This window comes from Glycine soja, chromosome 1 (genome assembly GCF_004193775.1).
Source record: "Glycine soja cultivar W05 chromosome 1, ASM419377v2, whole genome shotgun sequence".
NCBI classification, from domain to species: Eukaryota; Viridiplantae; Streptophyta; class Magnoliopsida; order Fabales; family Fabaceae; genus Glycine; species Glycine soja.
Window position 1 is genome coordinate 20348957 of NC_041002.1, and position 21780 is coordinate 20370736.

General features: G+C 31.6%; 1 protein-coding gene and 1 long non-coding RNA gene across 8 annotated transcripts; both read right to left on the bottom strand.

The window, feature by feature from the left end:
• Positions 1 to 6549: 6549 nt before the first annotated feature.
• Positions 6550 to 13405, bottom strand: LOC114413167 (protein ACTIVITY OF BC1 COMPLEX KINASE 3, chloroplastic-like). Of its 2 annotated transcripts, none has more exons than XM_028377413.1 (8): positions 12994 to 13405; positions 12411 to 12638; positions 11107 to 11442; positions 10268 to 10823; positions 9761 to 9947; positions 9290 to 9656; positions 8195 to 8333; positions 6550 to 6777 (listed from the first exon to the last, which is right to left on the bottom strand). In XM_028377413.1, exons 1-7 carry the CDS (start codon positions 13294 to 13296, stop codon positions 8214 to 8216), a joined length of 2097 nt encoding a protein of 698 aa, XP_028233214.1. In that variant the 5' UTR covers positions 13297 to 13405; the 3' UTR covers positions 6550 to 6777; positions 8195 to 8213. The 2 variants fall into 2 exon arrangements, with proteins under 2 accessions (XP_028233214.1, XP_028233205.1); XM_028377404.1 differs by having other exon boundaries at positions 8171 to 8333.
• Positions 13406 to 17714: 4309 nt separating this feature from the next.
• Positions 17715 to 20492, bottom strand: LOC114413179. 6 transcript variants are annotated; one of them, XR_003666875.1, is made up of 4 exons: positions 20248 to 20492; positions 18558 to 19697; positions 18277 to 18429; positions 17715 to 18121 (listed from the first exon to the last, which is right to left on the bottom strand). It is a non-coding gene; the product is annotated as an uncharacterized LOC114413179 (long non-coding RNA). The 6 variants fall into 6 exon arrangements; XR_003666874.1 differs by having other exon boundaries at positions 18558 to 19127; positions 19572 to 20491; XR_003666876.1 differs by having other exon boundaries at positions 18558 to 18784; positions 18890 to 20490.
• Between the last annotated feature and the right edge of the window lie 1288 nt (positions 20493 to 21780).

The window sequence follows — 21780 nt, forward strand, 5'->3', positions numbered from 1 at the left end:
GCGGTTACAATTATTTTCTCTATAAATAACCAGCTTGTGTTCACATCTACACATCCAGAGATCATTAGAGAATATTCAATACATCTCAAAAATTATTTCTTAGCCTCGGAATGAGCAAGATTTCGTGTTGTCATTGGTGAATAAGAGAATAGAAGAAAAGAGATTTATAGTAACTAAACTTCTTAATCTTTTGATTTGGAAGAGTTTTTCTTGAAAGTCTTGGACAAGTGGCCTCAATAACTTAAGAGGGGGGGTGAATTAAGTTTCAAAATTTCCCACTAACAAACTTTAACCCCCCTTTTAAATGATAGGCTCGGAATGCAGAAGAAGAAGCAACAATCAATTTAATGATGTTCGTTAATCACGCAAGACAAAATTGATTGCAATAACATAAATAAGATAAAGCAAGAGACAAATGCAAACTAGATTTATACTGGTTCAGCCATGCCCTATGCCTACGTCTAGTCCTCAAGTAACCCACTTGAGATTTCCACTAACTTTGTAAATTCCTTTACAGCTTCTAAACCACCCAGGGATACCCTTCTCTTGTGTTTAGGAAACTTTACAAATCAAGAGACTCACTGTCTCTTGATTAACAATAGTTTTCTTTGAAGTACAGAAGAATGTTTTTGTCTCTTTTAGAGAAGAATGATACAAGTTGAAGAACTTAGAGGAATTTTTCTCTTTTAGAGATGATAATACAATTTGAAGTTCCTGGATAAATTCTCAATAGATTTGCAAGTGTTTGCCCAAGATTTGTTGAGAGATCATTTGGCAATGAAGTTCTTTTAGAATATCTCTCTCGTACTTTTTGAAGTCAGACACACATATATATAGGCCCTTCGTGCCTTTTCAAAATGGTTTGAAGAGATGTGTCTTTTTAAAAAGCTTTTTATGAAATTTTTCACTAGTAATTAATTACAAATTTCTGGTAATTGATTACACATTTATATTTTGAAGGTTCATGACTTTTCAAATTAAATTTCAAGAGTTTCGTTACTGGTAATTGATTACAAACATCTAGTAATCGATTACCGGTTCAAAATTCAAATTCAAAACCCTTTTTAAAAGTTGTTTTTCAAAATTGTCTTCTGGTAATCGATTACACTGCCTGGTAATCGATTATCAGGGCCTTGGATGTCTTGGAAACACTTTGTTTTGAGCCAAAGCTTGATCTTGAATTAATCTTGAAGCAATGCTTATTTGTTGAAGCAACCTTGTATTAATCTTGAAGCAATGCTTAACTTTTGAATGTTTGTTGAAGTAATCTTGAATGCAACCTTGTTTGATTATTCTTTGGCATCATCAAAATCATGTATTCTTACATTCACATTCTCCCCCTTTTTGATGACGATGATCATTATCAAGCAAATTCTTTTTGACATCATCAAAACCTGCATGATTCACAGAAAATGAGTTGTATCTTTTGAGTAGAACAAGATCAACTTCTCAATCTAGCAAGGTTTTTGTGGAAAGATTGGTTAGGTTGTATCTCTCCCTCCTACTTGGTTTTTTCATGTGTATGGTTTTTACACGTTCTTGTGTTTATGCATGAATTGCTTACAACATTCTAGAATAGGATTTTATAGTTTGGGCTAAGAGTAAGGTTCTCTTAGGCTTATATTCACAAAGGATCCTAGTGTTAGATGCCTTAGTCTCTTTTTTCGGGGAGGGAATTGTAGATTGATTATGATTGCTTGTAAGAATTATTGATGCATAGTGGGAATCTAATTCAGGTTATGGATTAGATAACTAGATTAGCTTCTCTAGAAATAGAGAGTGAACCAATATAAAAGATTGTGTCTTTTTCTCTTGTTCATATTTTTCTCTCATTCAAGTTTTTATCAAGGTTTTAAAGATTCAAGTTTTATGATTGTGAAAGAAAGGAAGTTAATGAAGGATCATGTGTAAGGAAGGATGGTTGTAAAATTTTGAATTATAAAGTCACTTAGAAAAGGCCTCGTCTTGTTAACCCACTCAGCATATGATTTCCTATATGTTGGTTTGTCTAGCAGCTTTACCTGAATACCGAAATATCTCTTCATAGTTCCAGCTATCATGCTTTGGTCAATCAACGGAGATGGATTTAGATGTACTAGGGAAACCAATCTTGTTTGAACTGTATTTGGCTAAATTAGGTGAATTGATCCTTCCTTAATTGAATTTGGCTTAACTAGATGAATCAAATTCGACTAAATTGGATTGTCTATATTCGACTGACCTAGCTTATTTGAATTTAGTTAAACTAGATGATTTGAGTTCGACTAAATTAACTTAATCAGATTCAGTTGAACTAGTTGAACCAAATTCAGTTGACCTAGTTTATTTGAATTCGATTAAACTAGCTTATCCAAATTCGATTGAATTAGCTTAAGTGAATTTAGCTAAACTAGCTTAACCAAATTCGACTGACCTAGTTGGTTCAAATTTGGCTGAACTAGTTTATCTGAATTCGACTGATCTAGCTGAACCAATGTTGCCTAAACTGAATTTGGCTAAACTAGCTGAACCAGTTCTACCTATCTCTTTTCTCTGTCTTTAGCCTGTTGAACCTCATTATGAACCATGAGTTTCACAATATTCGCTAATTGTTTGGATAACTGATATATAATATTATGTAACCCTATATCAATTTGTTGTCATATGAAGGAGGTCATCATTTGTTGTTCTCCCCAAGGAATTTTCATTGCTATAAAAGGCAATGTAATATACATAGGCATGATCTATGTTAGCTTCGAAGCAGTTGTGGTCACATTATTGTAGGCATTCCTAATGTAATAACCTTATTGATTTGCGAGAACCACTTTTCTTCTGCATGGAGAATGTGAAAGGAAAAGAGAAAGAAAAGTTGACTTCTAAAACAAAAATTTTAAATTTTTACTTTCTTTCCTTTCTTTCCAATTCAAATTTCAAACTTTTATTTCCTTCCAACCAAAAAAACCATTAATTACTCCCCTCGTCTCAAAATGACTGTCGTTTTATCCTTTGAAGAAAATTCTAAATCAACTAATGTTCTTACTTTTCAATGAAATATTCAAACATCTATTTTAAATTTTCCCTCTAATAAATGTTGTTGTCTTGAAAGACTTAATAATATATTTATTGAAATTAGGAGAGAGAACAATGTTATTTTAATAAAATTATACCATAATAAATACTAATTCTCTTAAAATATTTTCTTAATCTGTGTGAAAAAATCTTAAACATCATCTAGAAGAAACTAATAAGATTTTTATTCAATTCAAACTTAGACATAGTATTCCCCTAAACAATGAGACTAGAAGAGTCTCTGACACTTGTTGCATCACCTGTTACAAAATAAATGATGTGGTTTCAACACAAGCAAATTAGGAACAAAAGAGGATAGACACACACCATCAATGTCTATATCCATTAAGGGGAAGTGTGCCCAAACCAACAATATCGGCAACCAAGACACGCGGCAATGCCCAGAGACGGGCCTATGCTTTGGGGGAGGGGGGGCATGGCCCCCCAAATTTTTTGCAAACTTTTAATATATATAACCATATTATATTAAATAATAAAAAAATCTTAATTTATTCATTCAACTTGTGTGAAAAATTATACCATGGTCCGGGACAATCACGTTGATGGAAGCTTGGTTGTGGGGCTTCTATGGAGGCTGGATCTTTGAGCTTCAATGAGGTCCTTTAATGGTGATTTTCCACCATGGAGATGCAGCGGAAGACAAAGGAGAAGAGGTGAGAGGAGGCGTCATCCACTAGGAAATAAGCCATGGAAGAAGGAGCTTCATCACCAAGATGAGCCTTGGATAATAAGCTTGGAGAGGATGCTTGGAGGAAAAGAAAAAGGGAGAGAAAGAAAGAGGGGGAGCACGAAATTGAAGGAAGAAAAAGGGAGAGAAGTTGAACTTTGAGTTATGTCTCACAAGACTCTCATCCATCAAAGTTACAACAAGTGTTACACATGCTTCTATTTATAGACTAGGTAGCTTCCCAAGGAAGCTTTCTTAAGAAAACTTTCTTGAGAAACTTCTTTGAGAAAATTTCCTTGAGAAGCTAGAGCTTAGCTACACACACCCCTCTCATAACTAAACTCACCTCCTTGAGAAGTTTCCTAAAGAAGCTAGAGCTTAGCTACACATACCTCTCTAATAGTTAAGTTCACCTCCTTGAGATGAGAAGCTAGAGCTTAGCTACACACCCCTTATAATAGCTAAGCTCACCCCCATGACAAAATACATGAAAATAAAAAAAAAAATTCCTACTACAAAGACTATCCAAAATACCTCAAATACAAGACTAAAACCCTGTATTACTAGAATGATCAAAATACAAGGCCCAAACAAAGGAAAAACCTATTCTAATATTTACAAAGATAAGCGGGCTCATACTTAGCCCATGGACTCAAAATCTACCCTAAGGTTCATGAGAACCCTAGGACCTTCTTTAGTAACTCTAACCCAAACCTCTTGGAGTCTTCTATCCAATACCCTTGGAGGTAAGATTGCATCACACATCGTTGTGGTCTCAACCAATAAAATATTGAGATGTGACAATTTAACAAAATACAACGATAGGCTTAATCACTTCATCCATCCATCTTTTAAGGTATTGATATCAAATTTAGAAAAAACAAATTTGCAAATATCTTTTTACTGATTTTAAATTTAAAATTTCCAAAAATAACTGCTCCACAATCACGTCCATAATCTTCCATAGAAACGATAATGTCGCAAGTTCATTGCTATGCTATGCCAAGAAGAAACCATGTATATTTTATCATATCAAACAAAACAACTCTTAAGTCATCATATTGTGAGATTTTTTTTTATCAGCTCATCATATTGTGAGTTATATATAACATATATTATATAAATAAATTGTCCCCATCGTTTGAATAATTTTGATGGCAATTTTATTAATTAGAATTAAGAGTTGTTGCTCTGCAGAGAGACCAGCGTACGTCAATTATGCGTCATCTGCCTATCCATTCCTATGTTAAATATTTATTCAGAATAGCTAAAAGTGAAAAGAAAAAGAGACAAGGAGGAGAAAATGAAAGGAATCACACGTATGTCGCGGTGGTTCGATCGGCGTTTCCCCTTTCTACTCTGAAAAGAAGGAAGTTTACTGTTGTCAATTAAAAGATATTTGCAGATTTGTTGTTTCTAAATTTTATGGTAATCATAAAAGACGAATGGATAAATTGATTAACAATATATTTAAAAATTGCCGTTACGTTCTGCTTTCGTTAAGTCAGGCTGTTGATCTGTTTTGTTAAATTGCAATGTGTCAACTGTTTATTGGTTAGGACCACAAGTTGACATCGCAGACCATAATATAATTTCAGTATATCTTTTTTTTTCCTTTTTCTTCAACTAATTATCAATTTTTTTAATAGATAATATTTAACTAATGTTAAAAACCAATATAAGATAAGATAAATTTTATCAATTTTAAATATAGAAAGTTTTAAATAGTAGGATTTTATCCTATGTGGAAAAATATATAAAAATTTATCATCTTTTATACTTCAAACAATGAATGTGGGTAGAACCTTTTGTGTGGCTCTTTTTTTTTTCCTTGAGTTAATTTGCTTTCAATCAAACCACTCCAATCTTATTGTTCCATCACTCACTACATCACGTATTGGCAACTTTAGAAACACACATCGCAGTTCAAGAAATCAATCACTAAACACGCTTAGACAAAGCAACAAGGTATATATAATTATTTCATATTATTCTATTCAATATATTGTTTAGTCAATAAATGGAAAAAGTGTACGTTGTTAAATTAAAATTAATTTATTAACTTATTAAGTAACCCTTATATAATTACATGTAATTATAACATTATATTATCAAGATTTTATTTAAAAAAATTGTATATATATTTTTTGGACGATTTTTTGTTAGCATGGTCGGCCTCCCCTGTTGATCATTAATGCTGGCTCCGTCCCAGGCGTTGCCAGCGCGAAACAATGGCCACGTTGTCTAGCCGCCAAAACCTTGATCACTTTACGAAATTAGAGTTATGATGATCTTGTCTAAATTTTGGACACATGCAGTTACTCTGGTCAAATTTGAAAGCAAAATACACAAACTAATATAAAAAAATAAAATAAAAAAACTGCTAAATATATCTGGAACTAGCATGGAGGAAATACAATTTTGAATGCGAAGATAGATAATCCACGGGAAAAAAGGACATGGCCCCAAATATAGCTGTTCATAATCAGTGTTCTACAACTCATAAAAAAAAAATTTAAAAAAAAAAAGTGTACTAAACATTGTGAAATATGCACACTAAAGGGGAGTGGGGCGAAATTTGCACCTCTAAAGTTACCAGAGTATTAGAAGTTAATATCCCATTATTCATGAACATAAAGAATACCATATAGAATTTGGAAAATAACATAGACTAATTGATCCCCAGTTGTGTCAGCTAGACTGAGTATCAGTTATTATGTGATTAAAGCTATTACTTTTACTTATTACAGTTAACAGGAATAAATGTGATGGTATTATAAATAAGTTATAACCTCACTAGAAAAGAAACAGGATGTGCAAGAAGCCAAGAGCAATCCCTTTTCAATTAACACTATTACATTATTGTTATATAATGAAGCTGATTATGATGCTTGCAGCATCAATAAAGCAGTATATAATATATACAGATTTTTTGCAAATTAGAGGATCCAAACAAACAAGCTAATCAAACAATTTTGAAAGAATATATTTTTTTCTTGCTTTGTAAGAATATAGCTCCTCTATTCCCTGTTCATGGTAACCTGAGTGGAAAGAAACAAAACAATATAAGTATGGCATATAATTCATTCAATAAAAAATGAACTATAATGGCAGTGCAAATTATACTGAAAACCACCACTAAGATCTAAATAAACCTATAGTATTATAAAACTAATCGACCAGTAGTTTATGACAAGAGGCAGTAGTTCAAGACTTAATAGCTAGAATATGGAGGGGTTTGAGTATTTATCTTCAAATATCTGACCATTTACAATCTCTAGAATACGACAATGCATTCCATTTAGTAACCGAATTCTTCTATCAAATTTTATCGTAATGTTGTTAGTTAAAGAATTCAATTTCAGTTACAAATCACATTATGTTGAATATTTCATCATTTATCAATACTTTTGAAAAGACTTGGAATAATTTTTCAAAGTCAATTCTTTTCAATTGAATAGTTGTAAGTATTTAAAACATTGCATCAAAGAAAATGTGATTGGGCACTTCATGTCAGCAAATGAGCTGAAGTTGAGAGAGATGTGTCATTCTCTTTCCAAAGCAACATAGAACTACATCAGAAAAGGATGAGAGCATAAATCTTAACAACGAAGAACTTGTTTTGCATAAAAAAATCCTTGTTAAATTACCTGACACGATATCTAAGTAAAAATAAGAGTAGAACAATTTCTATACAAATAATGAGGCATGATGAGAAAATAAATTCAATAACATAAGTAAGTGCATGAATGTAAATAACCATCTATGAGAAGCACATAACAAAAAACACTGCCTGCATTATAAATTTATAATCAGTTTTGTTTAGTTGTGGTCCGCCCATCAATTCTACTAGCTATCTCCAAAAGGTTTTCCACATTCCTAGAATTACAATTTAGCTTCTGAATGCGAAAGCATTAAAAAAGGGAAAAAAATATTAGAGGCATTTCACCAATGAAAATTTAATAATACTTTTCTAAGTTGCTTCTTTTATTTGAAAGACTTCATTAAGATGAAAAGCTAATGGTGGGTTTCCAATTCATCCCCAAATAGTCTAAGGGTTGTCAATATTAGCATACTTTTGTAACAAATTCATCCTACTAGACTACATGAAGCCCAAAGATTTACACTACAAATTTTCCTATGAAGATCCTAAAAAACACTGCTCTAAGGTGTTGCTGACTTTTATCACACCTAGAATCCCATGCACCTATTCTCACTCTTGCCAATAGATCCCTAGCAGAGTGATCTTTCATATCAGCAAATACGTGAAACATCATAAATCAAACTTATTTAGCTTTCCTTCATGCTCATTTTTCCATGTTTCAGGTATTGTAAGAAAGAAGTGAACTAAATCTACAATCACTATTTGTATTGGACAAATGAATAATCAAATTATCTTCAAGCAAGCCTAAAGAATATAAATAATATGCATGCCTTATCTAGATTACATCTGTTGACCTTGACAGTGGCACAAAATCTATGAGGAAGCTGGCATTGGAACTCGAAGTACTTGTTGCAGAAAGCGTGCTGCAAGACGTTGAGTGATCCCACCCATAACACGCTCCCCAAGTCTGCGTGCTTCAGGTTGCTGAAGAACCTGTTCATGTGCAAACAGAAATTTTTATAAAATTTAAACTGATAACAATTTGAAACTGGAAGTCAATATTTAAATTCACTCCAACTAAATGTTTAAAATTATTCCATTTACTTTTATTTCAATATTTCTTTCTTATTCTAAATTAAAACTATCCACTCTCCATTGTTTCAAGATTACTTCTTAATGGCATTACCTATGTTCAAATGTTGATTAAGGAAGTTTAGACATTTAATAAATGCTGTACTGGTATCAATCATGCATGCTAGATACTCAAACACTATAGGATAATCCTTGTCTACATCCTTCAATGTCTATCAATTTTATTACATCAATGGTGACTAATGCTGACTTTTGAAACACCAATATCTCTTTTAATTTGGATTTGTGCAAGGAAAGTCTGTAGTAATGCTTAAAGTGATCTCATATTAGCATTTGTGTTTCTATCTCAAATATATCTTTAATGTTAATCATACATTAATTTTGTATTTTTATTCAAAGTTTCAAACAGTGTAGTTGCTATGGTACTCTGTTATTTTTACAACTTGCAATATCTTTGTACCAGAGTTGTATTGTACTCAGTGACATCCATAACTTTTTAATTGTGGGGCACATATACAAATTAGTGGGGGAAATATTCATGTTATAAATTATATTTTTTTAGCTATATTTAAATTATGAAGGAAATTCATTACCCTACATATACATTATATTAAGAAAAATTTAAAAACTTGTGCCACCAGCTGCCCCAAAAACTCCTACAGAGGTCCATCCCTGATCGTACTTATCTTGTGTCATACCATTGCTACACAAAAGTTGTTCACCAAGTCCTGTATTTGTGCTACATTTTTTTGCATGAAGATATCGGTTCAATTATTAAATTAGCACCTGCAATCTGTACAACGTCTCTAGTCTGTAAATGGTTCATAATCTATAATACAGAAAACAGTGGAACTTACCTGTAGTATAGGTAGTAAAAGATCTGGATCATAATCATTAGAGGATCGCAGAAGTTCCCATATCCTAATTACTTGATCTCTAAGCTCTATCAAGTTTTGCATTTCAGTTTCTGACGTTATAATGGGTCCATTTGCATTGCCATTGAAAACAAGAACCCTCATAAAATCGGGAACTGACTTGTATGTATCAGAAATTGTGCTAAGAGTAAAAGCTTCAGTTACACGAACAGCTTCCTTAATAACTAGGGTTCTGATTTCTTCACCATCTGGACTCAATAATACCTTCAGGACAGGTTGCAAAGCCTCTTTTGCAGAGAAATCCCTGTCCATTCTCCCCTGGGCTAGCAGGTTTTCAAGTCTACCCCACCTGCACTCAACTAGATCAATTTATTTTCAAGTGAATTTACTCAAAAATATTCTATCTCCATGTTTAACCAATGAAGTATGGGCTTTAAATAGCCGAATGTATACCTGAACCTCCCATCCTGGAAAAGCAACTCTATAAGAGCATCTCTTAGATATGGGTTTGGATCTGTCAAGAGCCGCTTAGCAAAATATGGGTATGATGCCGCAAGAACCTTAAAATTGGGATCAGCATAGAGTGCTAAACCTTCTAAAACAGTGAGAGACCTCAATATTAAAGCATAGTAGGCTGGGACTGGCAAAAGAAGATGAAAAAAAAAGAGCAGAAATTCAAACCATCAGACTCTGCAACAATGACAGGTACAAGTACAAGTAACTATAAAATATTTATAGAAGCAGACAATTATATCACTCATCAACTATTGAAAATCAAAGTTGTGAGACAAATAATTAAATGTTTTATCATGTCTTTTATGGGTAGAATATTGTTAACATTATTATCAGTGTGCTTTTGAGAAGTGTGTATCTATTCCATGCAGAACTGACTCAACAATCACTATAAAAAAGGTACAGGATGGAAATGAGAAGTCAATAAAAAGCATACTGTAGTCTTACCATTAAATGGAAATTGATACAAAACGTTTCCCAGGCCATCCACTAGTGTCTTGAAGTTAAGTTCACTGACAGTATAATTAAGTGCATCATCAAAAAAGTCCCGTAGTGCTGGAACAATTGGTGACACATCAACATCAGGTGATAGAAAATCAAGAGCATAATAGTCACGAGCCATGGCTTCGTAGTCCCGATTAACCAAATGAACAACATGACCAATTATGGCAGATCTTGCTTCTTCTGGAGTCTCACTCATCATCCCAAAATCAAGAAAGGCAAGCTTTCCCTCAGGTGTTGCTAAAAGGTTTCCAGGATGCGGATCCGCATGGAAATATCCATACTCAAGTAGCTGTCTGAGGCTGCACTGAATGCCTGTGTTCACAAGATCCAAGACTTTTAATCCTTGTCTCTCAATGGCTTCTTGCTCATTTAACTTGACTCCTTCAACCCACTCCATTGTCAGTACTTTAGCACTTGTATAGTCCCAGAAAACATCAGGGACACAAATATCTTCCTTGTCAGCATACAATTTTTTGAATCTCCTTGCATTTTGTCCCTCCTGCAGGAACCTGTCAAAATTTACATTCAATCCTGAAAAAGAATCTTACATAATTTACAAATATGTAATTTTATTATTAACATATAGGTAAGATAACACCCCAAGGGAGATTCTTTATAAATGAAGAAAACTACAATAATTAGATTCAAGCCTTTTTCTCTGCACATTAGTCAGTAGGCAAAATGGCAAAGGATTCAATGTGTGATCTTTTAAAAAACAATTATTGAAAAAAAATGAAATGAAAAAAATAGAAAAATACCATGGTAATGATTGAAGAACTAACCTGCACATAATTGAGCTCCTGAAAAACTCTACGTGCAAATTCATCAATAAGTGCAACAACATCACTGGTGATTATGTCAATGTATTTATTAATAAAAATCCCAAGACCTCTTATCAGGTAGAAGTCCAATCCTATAGCTTCCTCAATACCAGGACGTTGCACCTTCACAGCCACAAGTTTCCCAGAATACTTCAACTGAGCTTTATAAACTTGTCCCAAACTGGCTGCTGCCACGGCTGATGGCGATATAGAAGAGAAGATGGAGTCAAGAGATAGTCCTAATTCCCGCTCAATGCATGCAAAGGCCTCCTCATCAGGAAATGTAGGCAAACCATCCTGGTATGTACATCAACGATCAAAATTACCCTTGCTTTTAATTCCTTAATACAAAACTTTGCAGGTATTACACAAAAAAGCAGCAAAGAGAATGCTATGCTATATACTGCTGAGTCACAGCCAATCAAACTTCTCACTTAGGCGCCATTTGGATGGACTTATTTTCAGCTCATTTGTACAAAACTAACTGAAACAGCTATTGAAACCCACATAAGCTGTTTGGTCTTAATTCCATAGCTAGATGCTGAAACTTATGAAAACAAGCCTTAGCAAAATCAGCTCTTAATTAGTTTCAAACAAATTAACTTTTAACATATCAAAATTCCATTCTTTACACTTGTTGAAATGTTTATCCAAATATGATTTATCATTTTTTAGACTGCACTCGAATAAGCTCTACACACTCAAACAAATACTTAGGCCATATTTGAATAAATTTCTCTATAAGTACTTAATGAAAAAGAAAATAAAAAAGTAAAATGAATTAAACTTCTCTTATAACTTTAACTTTAGAGAAACCCTCTCATCTAACTTCTCCAAAAGCTAAGGTGTATAAGTTGATTTTACTTGCAGAAGTTTGATACATTTTGCTTTTTAATTTCTTCTTCTGCAAGTATTCACAGAGAAATTTATCCAATCAAGACCTTACTGAATAAAGTTGTTTCTCCAAACCCATCATGCTAAGTTAATCAACGTCTAAAACATGCTCTAGATTTTTATAGGCTAAATGATCATTTTGGTCCATCTCATTTTTGTGGTTCAGTTTGGTCCTTTATCTTTTAAAAAGTTTATTTAGTCCTTTATATTTTTAAATTGATTCAAGATGATCCTTATGCCAGGTTAAAGTTAACACTATTAATAATATTCAAATACTGGGGGCTAAATGCTGCATTAACCAACTAATACAAAAGAAAAAAAAAAATACTGATTTTGAATGAAAACGAGTCAAAGGGAAGAGAACACAACACTTGAAGCTCAGAGAGCTCCTCCAAATACTCCGGCGGGCAGATGTCAGGCCTGGTGGACAATCCCTGACCCAATTTCACAAAAGTGGGACCCAGCTTCGTGAATATGTCCTTAAGCTCAACAGCACGAACTCTTCTGTTCTTATCAAGCGCTCCATTCCTCTGGTCCAGCAACAGTTTCAGCCCGAACGAACCCAACGCAGTCAGAATCTGAAGGGTCCTCCGCACCACCTACAAGAATCATCAACTAAATTCTCAAAAACCAAAGAGCAGCAAACTCCCCACCTGCTGAACTTTTTCAAATTACAAATAAAACCACTTTTTTTTCTATTCTTACACTAACCCCTTACCCTCACCCTCTTATACGTTACACTGACACTTCAATGTTAGAAATTACACTCACACTTCCTTACATATCACACAAACACGCTACGAGGAAGGTTACTGAAATGGTTTAAAAAACAGGGGTGTCTATGTAATTTCACGAAACTTCAGAGATTATGATTGGTGTGATTTACTCAAAAACCGAATCATACCCACGAAAGAACTTTCAAAAGGGTATCCAAAAAGGGGAGAAAGGGAGGACCTTGATGGGTTGGGAACCGTACATGGACGCAATGAGTTGCGGGTTGTAGACGGTGGCATTGGCGGCACGTGCCATGGCTCTGGCCTCGGCTTGCAGGTCATTGGCACGTGACAAGGTCAGAAGCTGAATGGAGCTAGAGCTGTCTCTGGGCGAAGAAGGTGGTGGTGGAGGCGGTGCTTGAACCAGAGCAGCTTGTGGGTACGTGGTGAGGCGTGTGGTGAAACGACGTCGTGGGAGGACGCGCTTCGAGAGAGGAACGGAACCGCGCGTCCACGAAGGACACGGTTGTGTCACCGTTGCCATGGTTGTAATGTTGGGTTTGTTTGTTTGACTCGTCGATAGTGGAAAGTTAAATCCGGGTTCTTTTTTTGGTTTGGACAAATAGAAATTGAGTCAAATGAGTAATGGGAGAAGGATACACGAAATTGCATTTGGACCATTTAATTTTCAGGACGCAGTTTTTTCTGTGCACGCAAAAAAAATGCATAAATTAAAACAAAAATATTTGGTATGCATCAGCATCACTAGTTTTGATTATTACCCTTACTCTATGTGGGTGACCCAATCCGAATTCTTTTGTTTTTCACGTCTCTTTTCCTTCGAAAGCAATTTTATTTCGAGGCACAATCAAACAATAAATAGGAGTACTTCTTATAATGGGAATTCAAATATTAATTCATCACTTCATGAGATACTGACTCCTTCTATTAGATTTAACTCTCGTTGTTCTGAATACAAATATATAAACCAGTAAAAGATGGGATTGATCATAATATAATATTTTTTTACAATAAAAATTGAATTTAATATCTCATATATTTATCAACTGGTTGTTGTTGCCAGTGAGTTTTAATTATAATCATATACTTAGAGATATACATGTCTACATTGAATAGGTATTTTGGTCATACTGAATACTTAAAAATTTTCCGAATAAAATTTTTAGGATATTAAAGTATATTTTCTAGAAGTTTTGGGTACAAATATCTGAACACCTTTGATATTGTATCCTTTAAAGGTTATTTATACTAGTGTTATGTATTTGGTTATATCAAAAATTCGAATACTTTTGATATCATATCCTTCAAAGGTTGTTCATATTAGTGTAAGGTATTTGATTATGCCAAATATCCGAACACCATTTATATCATATCCTTTAAATGTTGTTCTTGTGAGTGTCAGGTATTCGCACAGGCCAAATATCTGAACACCATTAATAGCATATCCTTTCAAGATTGTGTTTGTGTTTATGTCGGTGTCAAGTACTCGTCCATGCCGAATACTTGAGTACTACTAATATCATCCTTCAAAGGTTACTTTTTAACAAGATCGAGTATTCAGCATGGTCGAGTACCTGAGTACTATCGTTACCCTGTTATTTAAAAATTATTTTCTTTCCATATCATTGTCAGATATTCGGTTGTGTCGAATACCCAAGCACCATAATACACACAATTTCTATAGGACAGTGTCCAAGTATTTGACATGGTCAAATACCGAATACTCTCACATCAACTACGATTGCTTACTTAAAGGAAAAGCTACCTAGATTAATTGATAAACAACCGTTAAGGGGAGAATTCAACTCTCTAATGATAATTAAAGATGTATTACCCAAACAAGTAATCTTGAAAAAGGGCTCATAAGTTCAACGCCTATTAAAGTATGTATAAATAGTTATATGAATATTGAGGTAGGATCATAATATATTTTCATTTATTATCCTCCGAATTCTTGAATACTATATTGCGAAAGGAAGAAGTAAATTATCTGTCTACCCTTATATAGGTACATGTGTCTTCTTGAATGAAAGTAAGTAATATCATTTTTCCTCCTCAAAAACATTTTTTTTATTTATTTTACAAAGTAACATTATTTATAAAAAACACATTAATGTTGATTTAGTAATCTTGTACCAACAATGTCAACTCTATTGATAAATAATTGAGTTTCTTAAATATGTTAACAAGAATTCATGATAATGTGTATGGGAAAAACTTAATTGAAAAAAACAACTCACAGTTGATTGATTTCCTTTAAGAATTATTATTCAATGACAATATTTTTGGAAGTTTTTTACATAAGAACATTTTAAGGATTTTTTCATAACTTCTTACTTCTTTTAATTTATCTTTATTATTTTTAATTTAAATGTAAATTAAAAATTTAAAAAAAATTATTAAAAGTTAAAAATAACCTTATATTACAAAATAAACTATTTAACATAAATCTAAAATATAATTTATATATTAAAAAATGTTTATTTATTATAAATTTTAAATATACTATATTTTTGTATTTAAAAATATGAGATTATTATAAAATAATTATATAAAATAAACATTTATCAGATAAAATATTAGTTTGTTTATATAAAAAGAGATGCTTGATTTTGTTTGATTTGAAAAATAAGAAAATATTAATTTTTAAATTTGTTTTTAACTTTTTTATACTTTTAAATGGAAGAAAAATATACCAATCAAAATAAGTATTTTAAGCATTTAATAAAAATATATTATAATAATTTTTTTAATAATTGTAGATAGTTATTGGCTTTCTCAAATTTTTTTTACTAAAACAACGATTAGCACAACGGTAATAACAAATTAACGTTTAATGTATTGCGGTTAACACAATGGTAATAACAATTTTGTACATTAGTTTTTTTTAAAAGGAATTTTCTTTTGTACATTAGTCAGTGTTTACATAATCTGGAAATCTGCTAGCATAACAAAACCTTAAAGTTTTGTTTACCTAAGAAGATAGCAAGGAAGCTCTAGATTTTTATTTCTTGTTTTCCAATCTTTATGACCTCTAAATATTTGTGTGTGGCCTACAAATAATTAGAGTGGCGCACACTTGTGGCCATGTCAATGCCATGACCGACGACCACTTATATTTGGATATCTATTATTATAAAACAAGGTTACCGATATATACAATTCAATTCCATTCCCCCAAGTTTCAACCAACGCTGTTCCTGACTTGTTTCTCTGAAAATCTTAATGAACCATCAACCAAGTAATGTTTATCGTAAATCTATTTTGCTCTCATGACCCACACAGTTGCATACAAAAGAATTCTGGGACTTTCCTTTTCACTACCTCCCCTATTGATTGATATTTTGGATTGTTATCTCATGTTCATTCAATCAGTTAGAGAAATAAAATCTATGTTACAACTTTTAGTCTTATTCAAAACTAGTTATATTGCAAAATGAAAAAAATATATTTATAAAATAAAAATAATATCATGGAATACTAATTTTAGTTGCCTAGAATTATTTTGATAATAATAAAATATTAAAATAATGATATTCATTAATTTTTAAAATTGTTAAAAATTAAATTTTTAAGCATTAAAAAATATTTTAATGAATAAAATTTTATGACCTTATGTAAAAACAATGTATACTGTTAATAATTAATATAAATAGGGTTTGAATATAAAAGTTAGTAGTTACCTTTACCTATAAGTATAAGCATGAAAAACATAAGCATAGGGTTAAGACATTTTATAAACTCAAATCAAAATAATAAAATAAAGTTATTATACATAAGTATTCTAAAATATAAATGTATTCTATATAAAAGTAAGACATATAATTTTATAAAAAAATATGTTTTTTTATTAATAAAGCAAATAATTTAGTTTTGAAAAAAATTAAAAATAAATTATATTTTTATTTATTTAATTTACTCTTATGGTATATCATTTAACATTATTATTGACAAAATGTCATTATCAATGGTTATTAATATACTTACATTTATTTTTCACTAGTATTTTAGTATCTGTATTACAAAAGATAAATGGTTAATTTTATATAATTATAATTATAATTGATAATAAATAAATATTTTTAAACATAAAGAAAATTGAAATTTATAATAAATAAGCTCCTTGGAGAAACTTGTTGTCGGTTTATGTGGAGTTTTTTTTTTTCTTTTTTTTTCCTGAGACTCCTCTTTGATTCCATGCCTTAGTGAGTTGTTGTTTTCCTCATTTTTTTTAATTTTTACTTTCTAAACAAATTTACTTTCATTTGCTTCTCATTTTCTTGTGTGGTCCTTTTAGCAAGACACCTACATCCTCAACAACAATATATACTAACTTAAATATTTTAGCATTTGTAATCAATATGTACACTATTTCAAATCATCATTAAAATATGCTAAAAAAAGTAATCATTATAATACATTTTTATTAGTTAAAGTAATTTTTGGCATGTCTAGAAATTAAAATTTTTAAGTACATGTACTTTAATATTTTTATTTACTTTTATTATCATTAAAATAAATTTATGAAAATTAAATTAATTTTGCATAATATTTTTTATTTATAAATATATTTTTTTCGTTAGAGAAAGATAACTAATTTTAATACTTTAAACAAAAAATAAACAATTTTTTAACTTAAAAGGAACTTTTAAAAGATGAAATTTGACAAACAACTGATACTTATTTTTTAAACTTAATTTTTAACTTAAACTTAAATTAATTTTTAAGAAAAAATAAGTCGGACTAAACATGCAATATAGAAAATAACTTAAAATAAGTCGTTTTTCACAACACACACCCACCCACGCACGCATATAATCCAACACAAAATATTTCGTTTCCATATAACCATAACACTTCACACTAGAACTACTAAGCTATAACACACACACACACACTACACTTCACAGTAGAACTACTAAGCTATAATACACACACACATACATAATCCAACACAAAATATTTATTTCGTTTCCATATAACCATAACACTTCACAGTAGAACTACTAAGCTATAATACATATAAGTGCTACTCAGTCATTAAAAAAACCATAGAAATGTTACTACTAAGTATAAAAAAATCACGGAAGAACGATACTAACTCATAATACAAAAAACCATATAAGTATCATGGCTCTAAAGAATAACTATGTATTGGTCATCATTATTAGAGAATTCTTCATAATCCTTAAGGGTGTTAAGCATCTCCTCTTGTGTCTTCTGATTTTGTTCCTGCCACTCCTTCATTTGTAGCTCAAGTCTTTCAGACCTTTCATTTGCCTATGAAATTTGTTCAGCTTCAGCCCACTCTGGAGGAATAGCTTCAGATCTACTACAAGCATTAGCTACTGGAACATCATATGGACATTGTAAGCATAAATAAGAATGTTGGGATCCATAATTTTTAAATTTATAAAACAAACTATATAACTAATGTAAGACTCCGAGTTTGATCAAACAAAAATAACTACTACAAGTGAGTTTATGGTTACAAGAATCTAACATTTGAAACTTGGAAGTTCTCTCTAGCAAAACGTGCTTGTCACGAGACTCATTGAAATTCCCAGCTTCAAACAAACTAACTTAGCAGCATCCAGATGGTTAAGATAGATCAAGTTCCAAAAAGAAATTCAGGGAGCACTTCACGTGTGTTTCCCTTAACAAAATGACATACAAATACTATTATCATGACATTACCATTATCCGAGACTTCCACAAGATCATTGATATATAGTTTAACATTTTCAGTCTTATAATTAATGAAAAAGAACAATATCACTTTACCTGCAAGCTTCTCTTTGATGATGCTTTCAGCCAACTTCTTACCCGCAGAACCACTAACACATGTCAGAACAATAGTAAGAATTATCATTTAAGGTCCTTCCACCATATTGAATTCATACATAGTGAATGAGTGGTAAGATCATTTAAGGCCCTTCCACCACTTGTTTGTTTTGTCAATGTTTTTTTTTTACTATGGGTTGGTTTGTTATCCTTCCATTTCCATATGCCTATGCAAGCAAGCAAAAAACATCAATTAGTTGCCTTTCAAGTGGTAAGAGTGAGTATGGAATACAAGCATAAAATCAAATGAAAGATAGCATTGCATGTCTAACTTTTCTTTTTGGCAAAGATGCATAAGATCAATAGTTTTTCCACCATGACAAGCATCAATAATAGCATGGGAGTGTGCACCTTTCTTGAGTGGTTGAACAATGGTAGAATTTATATTATTTTCACTTATCATTCTTTCTCTCATAAAATCATCAGGACAAATAGGTTCATCAAGTCTGTCAATTTCATCTCCTTTGTAATATTCTGATTGTTGCAGACCATGTCCAAAGTGGTAGAAGACTACCAATTTCATTTAAGTGAAAAACAGAAAAAAAAAAATTAATTTATTTTATTCAATTTATATGGCTTAGGAACAATTAGAAAATTACAAAAATCTATTAATTTAAAACAACAAAGAGATTGGTAAAGTCCAAGAACTACACTACCAATCTACGGTAGAAAAAGGCCATTTAACCAATAGGTAATGCATACAGAGCAAAGGTTCCTCAAATGAATAAATGGTTTAGAATTTATAGATAGCCATTTTCTTTTCATAAGCAAAAAAACAAGAGACATTCACAATCTTCAGTTACAAATGGCAAGGAGAACATATGGCCCAAAAGGCCAACCAACATTGTACAAGGGACCAAAATAAATCTATTCAAGAACATTACGAAGCTATCAATTCAACAAATCCATGTGATTATATAAAAAACATTCACAAAAGCATCATAAAATGATTACCTGTAGAGCATAAGATTGGCGAAACCATAGTGATAAATGGTGGTGATGTGACTCCCAATAACCCTGCTGACTAATATCAATCGGAAGCACTTGAGCCTAGTAAGGTAATCCACCAACACTGACAGCCTTGTACATAATTTAGCAAAACTTTCCAATTATTTCACCCAAATCACCCACTAAAATCCCAAGAACTTCGTGTTAAGTAATTGAAAAATATCTAAATCCAAACCAGAACTCCTAGACACACACAATACACAGTATCAACTACACATTCTAGATTCACATATACCAGACCTAACCAATACTACACAAACTTTCTTCTTAAAGCTTGTGACTAAATCCTAGGGATATTAAAGACTATGAGGTGACTAGTAATAAGTTAATGCATATCCTAAAGGCATTTGAACCCAGAAAACCTAATTTGGACAACAACTACAAGGGTTTAATTAAAAGTGACCGGGATAACACACTAAAATTAAGACGTAAGAACTCATCCAAACTACCATAACCCTCGCTGCTGAGTGGACCCAAGTGGGTTTATCATATCTAAGATTAATTTAAACGCTATTTTAATTCCATTCAATAATTAAAAATCTTGTCACAAAATTTAAAAGCAAATAATTAATAAAAACAATTCAAGAAACAGGAGGAGCGGAAGAAGAAAATGAGGAAGGACCTGAGGAGGCTTGCTCCGGGGTCGATGCTGTGGGGTGTGACGGGGCTGAGGGACGCTGTGCGGCGTCAGTGACGACTGAGAGAAGGGAGTGATGCCAGCGTTGGTGACGGCTGAGAGAAGGGAGTGACGACGGCGGTGGCAGGTGTAACCAAGACCATTAAACTCCAGAGTTTACTGTTGCAGAGGAAATTTTGTATTCGACAAACACTCAAAAGTTATGTTGAAGGCCATAGAGATAAAACAATAAAAAAATATTTACATTTTAGTCTAATCTTTTTACCTAATAACTTGCTTGAGAATTTATCGAATTTATTTTAGAATTTATTAAAAAAATAGTTTTAATGAGTTATGTTGAGAATTTGATAATCATAAGTGTAATACTAATACTCTTTCACCCGTGACACATGCCCATGTAATATTTTTCAAAAATATATTTAAATTAATTTCCAAAAACTTCTCACTATAAAAAAAATATTATAAACTTAATAAAATAATTTAATAAGTAACATAATTTATGATTAAATTAATCTTAACACTCCAAAGATCATACAAACTATACTATATAAAATATAAAAAAAAACTACTCATAAATTGTAAACTAAATAAATTTCTAAAATTTATGTTAAATGTTACATTATCTCTAATTATCCATAACCATAAAATTAAAAGATAATCAAGTTGAGACTTAAGTCTTTCTTGTAACATCATCATCATAACCTTGATAAGAGTGATATTCAACCCAAACATAAACAAGATAACAAATTTTACTAACTTTTTTACAACACCATCACATATCATGGCACAAGGTATCATTACAAGTCAATTTCATAACACCAACTCCTAAAGTTACCCTCTTAGCATTTTATCATTCCATATACAACAATTAGAAAACAATCTCATCTCGATAATTCTTATACAAACACAAATATATAGCTAACACATGCATAATATCATATCTTAATATTTTCAAATCCCAACACAATTAATTTTCAAGATTTTACCATGACATAATAATAATAATAATAATAATAATAATAATAATAATAATAAAAAAAAAATATTCCATATATATCTTTTCTTTTATATACAAATATTTTATATGATTTAAACATAGTAACCATCACAAGGCTAAGGATGCGTATCTCCAAATTGTTTCAATTGAAAATATAGTCATAAAATGATAAAGCTTTAATCAATTTTATGATCAATGTGCAGCTTCTGAAAGTTTACTAAATAAATGACTCTTAGAAAAGTTTTTGAAAAGCACAAATGATTGGCCAAGTGAGTTTCTATCTAAACAAAAAATTTTCCAAGTATTTTACTCTCTGGTAATCGATTACCAGAGGTTGTAATTGATTACCAATGGCCACAAAGCTTTCTGGGAAGGTTTTCAAAGTTATTTTTAAAGTTTTCAAAGCTGTAATCGATTACCAAAACTATGTAATCAATTACCAATGTTTTAAAACAGTTAAAAATGATTTTGTAAGTGTGTAATCGATTACGCATCATATGTAATCGATTACTAGAGCTTTT

Coding starts and splice junctions, on each gene's coding strand:
- LOC114413167 (XM_028377413.1), bottom strand. CDS start 13,296: ATGGCAACGGTGACACAACCGTGTCCTTCGTGGACGCGCGGTTCCGTT. Junction 12,639..12,993: donor ACGGTTCCCAACCCATCAAG/GTCCTCCCTTTC, acceptor TGATTCTTGTAG/GTGGTGCGGAGGACCCTTCA. Junction 8,334..9,289: donor TTTTACTACCTATACTACAG/GTAAGTTCCACT, acceptor GCACATGAACAG/GTTCTTCAGCAACCTGAAGC.